Below are 6,452 nucleotides of genomic sequence, written 5' to 3' on the forward strand. Positions count from 1 at the left end.
ATCTACCCCCACCCTGCCACAGGGCAAAGATCTCCAAGTTTCCCCTATCCAGATTTCTGGGCCTCCAGGAGATCTAGATCCTAGATTCTAGAGCCTCCCTTGCAGGCCTGCCTCCTCCTCTCACTCCCAGAATCCAGCTGGGCAACATTCTCAGGACCTGAAGACCAGGTTCAAAGTCTACATTGCTTCCAGTTCCCTTCAGAGTGGATTCTGCTCCAGACTGCACCCCCCTCCCCAAGAGCACTCACTACTCACCTCATCTTCTGAGTCCACCAGCCCTGAAGCTTGCCCCTGTGCCTAAGAACCCCATAATCCTGGAGCCTTAGTTAGCCCCAGGGGTCCCAGATCCAGAGCTCCTGACAAGTTGGCATTCTCAGGCACTTAACCTTCAGACACCTAGGCTTGGATTCTGTACTTTCTCTGTTGTATTCAGACCACGGTCTCCTGGAGTGATAGAGAGAGATGAGAGGTGATGTGTAGGAAGAGGTAGAGCCTGTGAGGGAGGCCTGTCGGCTAGCATCCTTGGAGAGGAGTGAACTGCCTCCTCTCCACCTCCTCTTATGTGTGCAATAGGTGTCTTGAAATTGACAGGCTGAAAAATGAACCCCCAGTCTTTCCCCAAACCTGCTTCTCTCATAGCTTTTCCCATCTCTGTCTACAGTAACTCCATTCCTCCAGTTGCTCAGGTCAGAAATCTTGGAGTCATTCTTGACTCCTCTCTTTCTCTCACACCCCACATCAGTAAATCTTGTCTCTACTTTCAAAATCTAGTCAGAGGGTGCCTGGGTGGCTCAGTTGGTTCGCCTGATTTTGGCTCAAGTCATGGTCTCACGGTTTGTGAGTTTGAGCCCCGCATAGGGCTCTATGCTTACAGAGGAGCCTGTTTGGGATTCTTTCTCTCCTTCTCTCTCTGCCCCTCCCCTGCTTGCATGTGCACACATGCTCTCTGTCTCTCAAAATAAATAAATAAACTTAAAAAAATTCTATATAAATCAGACCCCAACACTTATCTCTTCTAAACCTTCAAATGGCTTCCCATTCACTGAAAGTAAAAGCCCAGTAGCCCTCACAATGGTTTGCAAGAACCTTCATGATCTGGTCCCTGCCACACTCTCTGACCTCATCTCTACATGTCCCCTTCCTCACAACCACCTGGTCTTTATCCAAAGTAACCCTAATATTTAAAGCAGCAACCTTCTCTATTCCCCATGTCTTTTCTTCTCTATTCCCCTTCCTGCCTTTATTTTTCTCTATAGCAATGATTCCAATCTATATATTTTACTTGCTAATTTTATTTTCTTTTCCCTCCCACTAGTATGGGAGTTCCATTACAGTCAGAGTCTTTCTCTGTTTTATTCACTACTAGTGAACTGCCAGTACCTAGATCTGGACCAAGCACACAGTAGGGTCTCGGTAAACATTTGTTTATCTCTTTGCTGGATTATGGGCACTGGCTTTAGAGAGGCAACTAAACATAGCAATTAAGTACCAGGATGCTAGAGCCTGGTTCAAATCATGACTCTCTCCCTAAATAGCAGAATACATTCTCCTTGCCTTAGTCTCCTCATCAGCACAATAATAGTACCTCTTTTATAGAGAACTTGTTGGGCCATCAATAAGTGTAAAGCACTTAGAATAGTGTCTTGCACATGGTAAGTGTTATAGAAGCAGTGTTTATAATTGTATGCACCTGGAGTTGAGATTTATATCAGTAGTATAGATTTTCCCAAATCTTTTCGTGTGTTACCTTGCATTTGCCCATGTTAACATTCATTCATTTCCCATGTTTCTCCTCACTTACACAGATTGATATGATTTCCTTGTAGTTGTAGTCATCTCCTGTGGCCTGGCTCTTCATCTATAAACTTGGATGTTTCCTTGTGTACACCCTCTTATAGTCATTTAGAAACTGTTAAATAGTAATCTTGCTGGGCCCCAGTTTCCTAATCTGTACAGTGAGTGGGTTGGACTAGATAATCTCAATGGGCCTTTCTAGCTCTGACAATCTCCCGGGACAGGACGAAGGACAGGCTTCACCCCCAAACCTGCCCTCTTGGATATGACCTCTGGCTGCCAAGGGGAAAGGTGACAGAATCAGCTGGGCTCAGCTTCAAGGGGACCAGGTAGGAGACATGCCAAGTTTCTTGGGTGAAGGTGGCGATGGGGTACCTGGGCTGGACCAGGCTGGGGGAAGGTGTCAGAAGTAACTGTTGTGTGGAGACACTGGGAGCAGGGTGAGGGGAAAGGTCATGGCACCATGGGGAGAAATGTTGTAATCGGCTAGGACACAACTTGGGTCTGGGCATCTTCCCATATTGGACAGTCCTGCTAGCCCTCCACCCCTTCAGCTAGCCAAGATCTGGAGGACAGAGTCAGCTGCAGAATGAGAACAACCCAAGCTCACTGCCTGCCCTACGAGGCCCAGCACTGACTGCTGCCCACCACTCCAGGCTGGACCAAGGGGGCTTGGGCAGAGGCCAGGCTAGCTTGGGTGCACCCAGATGTACTCCTCTTGCTACCCCTAATGCTTCAATCATGGTCCTTCTCGTTCTCTGCTCTTTGGCCTCAGGGCAGAGCTGGGAGGCCAGGGAAATCCAGCCACCCTCACTTCTTCCCTTTCTACCTCTAGGGGGACCATGGCCAGTGCAGAGTCCCCTCTGCTCACAACCCTAGTCCCCAGCCCGGATCCTGGTGACAGTGAGGTGGAGCTGAACTGCCAGTTTGATGAGGAGTTCAAGTTTGTTCTGCTGCCTGTGAGCTATACAGTTGTCTTTGTGTTGGGCCTAGGTCTCAATGCCCTGGCCCTCTGGCTCTTCCTCTTTCGCCTCCGACCATGGGATGCAACGGTCACCTACATGTTCCACTTGGCCTTATCAGACACTTTGTATGTGCTGTCACTACCCACCCTCGTCTACTATTATGCAGCCCACAACCACTGGCCCTTTGGTACTGGGCTCTGCAAGTTCATCCGCTTTCTCTTCTATTGGAATCTCTACTGCAGTGTCCTTTTCCTCACCTGCATCAGTGTGCACCGCTACCTGGGCATCTGCCACCCACTGCGGGCACTCCGCTGGGGCCAGCCTCACTTCGCAGGCCTTCTCTGCCTGGCAGTTTGGTTGGTTGTAGCCGGCTGCCTTGTGCCCAACCTGCTGTTTGTCACAACCAGCCCCAAGGGGGACACCATCCTGTGTCATGACACCACTCGGCCTGAGGAGTTTGACCACTATGTGCACTTCAGTTCAGCAATCATGGGGCTTCTCTTTGTGCCCTGCCTTGTCACTCTTGTCTGCTATGGGCTCATGGCCAGGTGCCTGTATTGGCCCTTGCCAGGGACTGCCCAGTCATCTTCTCGTCTGCGCTCTCTCTGCACCATCGCTGTGGTGCTGACCGTCTTTGCTGTCTGCTTTGTACCTTTCTACATCACCCGCACTATTTATTACATGTCAAGGCTGTTGGAAGCTGACTGCCACGTGCTGAACATTGTCAATGTGGTCTACAAAGTGACTCGGCCTCTGGCCAGTGCTAACAGCTGCCTGGATCCTGTGCTCTACCTGCTCACTGGGGACAAGTATCGCCATCAACTCCAGCACTTCTGCAGTAGTGGTGGGCCCCAGCCCCACATGCCTGCCTCCTCCCTGGTGCTGGTGTCCCTACCTGAGGATAACAGCTGCAGGTGGACATCCACCCACTGGGACAGTGGCTTCCCTGCCTCTGGGGCAAATAGACTGTAACACTGGGAGCCAGAAAGTAAGAGGAAAAAGGATGAGTGCAGGGCAGAGGTGAGGGAACTCAATAGTTACACCCAATATGGCTGCTTCTTCCTCTTTTCCAGGTTCTGGAGAGGCCAACACCCTGAGGATTGAGAGGAACCGGGGAAATCATGTGTGACTCCATCTCTCATAAACCCTTTAGTCGCCCTCTCCTTTTTAGCCAAAGGCAATAACAGCCACTCTTCTTTCTCTTTGTTTCTGTCTCCTTCCTGCGTCCATTGGTCCCGTCTCTTGATCATACAAGGCTTCCTAAAAATCTCACCCAGTCCTCTTGCCCCCTCCCTTTTCCCACACATATTTGTATAGCATGTGTTCCTTCAACCAGACCAGAGCATTAGACTGAAGAGGTGGAGAAGTGGGATAATCTCAGGATTGGTCTGATTTATCTGATGGTGATAGCCAGAATCAGGAGGTGGGGGCGCCAGCATATCACAGATGCCAAGGATGTGACATACGTAGTGCCCACACCCACTTCCTGGTTTCCTCTCAAAGACAGCATAGTCTTGCCTACTGAAGTGCTGAGATAGGGCTCAATCTCAGGCAACCTGCATGTCGGGGTCCCCACATGCAGCTGGAGGCATGGCACTGTTGAACTGGTATATAGCCACGAGGCAGAGAGGGAGCCCTGAGTTTTACCATGGGGTGGGTATCTTGCCTCAAGGGGCAGGGCCCAAGTCGATAACAGCCTTTGGAACAGGACCTCCTTTATAATGTTTGCTGAGAGCATATTTGACTGTTATCCTGTACTTAATGAAAAGAACAGAGGATGGCTTAGAAAGAGATGGGGAAGCTCTCATATTTGTGACTGTAACTTCCAGCATGAAGAGGTAGAGCAGGTTTATGCAGAGTTTGGGGTGGTGGCAGGATTGACGCCCAGAGCTGGCTCTTCACTGGTTTCTCCCCTTTCTCTAGCTCCTGTCCTAGGTGAATAATAAATCTGTCACCAACTCTTTCATATCAGGCTTTAAGGCTTCACTGCCAGGGCAGAGCATGGGGACTAGGACAGCTCCCTTCAGAGTCTCCCATCCAGTTATTCCCCCCCTAGCACCATCTTGGTGCTTATGGGCTTACAGGAGTCGGGGGGTGGGTACAGAACTTGGGCAGCTAACCCCCAAACCTCAGGAAGTAAGAGTGTCTAGGCAGACATTCATAAGAAAGGAGGGCTCACACTTCTAGGCACCCTCACTCTGAAATTGGCTTCTAGCCCACTGGTCCTCTGAGTCTCCAGCCTGCCTTTTCTTTTGCCCCACTATTGCTGACCTGTATCGGATCTCTTACTTGTCTAAGGGGTCTCTATGGAGAGTAGGGCTGAGGCTAGTCTTCAGAAAAAAATGACTTCAATGCCCCTGAGTCTCCCTTTGCATCCTTCCATGTGCTCCCTCTTTCTGCCTGCTACCCATGACTCTTTCCATTAGGAGTAAACGGACTGGCCTTTTCTTTACTAGTTTTGCTGTCTCATGGCCACTGCCTAGACGGTTACATATCTCGTTTTTCATCTGTACTCTTTCTTTTATTCCTATGACCATACCCTCCTTGCCCATCACCTCTCCTATCCACTGACCCCACCAAGTAAAGCTGCTTTCTCTATCACAACTACCCAGTCTCCTCCATTTCTCCAGTCCATTTAATTCCCATATGTTTTATCAAGACTAACTGCCCAGACTTGGTGGTCTGCTACTTTCAGGATGTCTTCCCTTATACTCTAGTTAAACACATTTTCACCTTGGGTCACTTTTCTCCTCTCTCCTATACTGGAGGAGATTGCAGATGAAGCCAGTGGCTGTTTTGACCCACTGAAACTTTATGTCTTGGAACTTCATCTAAACCCCCATTTTTGTTAGCCTGCTGAATTCCTAGTGAACACTCCAGAGCAAGTGTTTCCTGTATTTTCCACCTTCTCAAGGCTCCAACTTCATCCTACCCTATGACCTTCTAAGAGTTACCTTGCTTCTAATGAAACTGAGAAGATCTAATACCTTAACTTCTTTCTGCTTCATTCATGATAACTCTACTTTTATATCCATCTTGTCTTTCTTCCTTTCTTCCCTGTAGACCCCACATAAGAGGTGGCTCTCTTACTTTTTCTTTTGTTTATCTCTTTTTATCACTTTTTGTCTTTCCATAACTGATTTCATCCCATCTTTTAAAAAACACACACACAACAGGGGCACCTGGGTAGCTCAGTCGGTTGAGCGTCCAACTCTTGGTTTCAGCTCAAGTCATGATCTTGCAATTCATGAGATCGAGGCCCACATCAGGCTTTGTGCTGACAGTGTGGAGCCTGCTTGGGATTCTCTCTCTCTCTCTAATTAAATACACATTTTTTAAAGACCACACATGACAAAACCCAACCAAACAACAATAAAGCATTATCGCCCATACCTTGACCATGCTGTTTCTTGTAACTAACATTCTACTCATCTTATTCATTTCACTGTCAGATTTCTAGAAAGAGTACCATACGTATCATTATAAAGTCATCCCTTAACTCTCTGAACCTGGTTTCCTTCTGTACCTGGAAGAACACAAATTACTTCATAAGCGAGATCTTTAATGATCTCTCCTTTATATTCCTCTTTGACTATCTCTACCTCACTTTATCCTCTTGCATATCCTGTTTAACAGCTTAATGAAAACAATTAAAAAATTCCACTATGACAACATTAAAGAAAATTTTGAAAG

General features: G+C 48.0%; 1 protein-coding gene across 1 annotated transcript; it reads left to right on the forward strand.

Moving 5' to 3' along the window:
* The first annotated feature begins 1,006 nt into the window (after nucleotides 1-1,006).
* P2RY4 (pyrimidinergic receptor P2Y4) lies at nucleotides 1,007-5,916 on the forward strand. Its single transcript, XM_081794351.1, has one exon. The coding sequence runs from the start codon at nucleotides 2,637-2,639 to the stop codon at nucleotides 3,729-3,731; it is 1,095 nt and encodes a 364-aa protein (XP_081650477.1). The 5' UTR covers nucleotides 1,007-2,636; the 3' UTR covers nucleotides 3,732-5,916.
* The last annotated feature ends 536 nt before the right edge of the window (nucleotides 5,917-6,452 follow it).

The sequence above is a fragment of the Panthera onca genome, chromosome X, assembly GCF_046562875.1.
Source record: "Panthera onca isolate mPanOnc1 chromosome X, mPanOnc1 haplotype 2, whole genome shotgun sequence".
NCBI classification, from domain to species: domain Eukaryota; kingdom Metazoa; phylum Chordata; class Mammalia; order Carnivora; family Felidae; genus Panthera; species Panthera onca.

Bases quoted from the DNA above. Each gene is read 5' to 3' on its own strand.
- P2RY4 (XM_081794351.1), top strand. From the start codon at position 2,637: ATGGCCAGTGCAGAGTCCCCTCTGCTCACAACCCTAGTCCCCAGCCCG.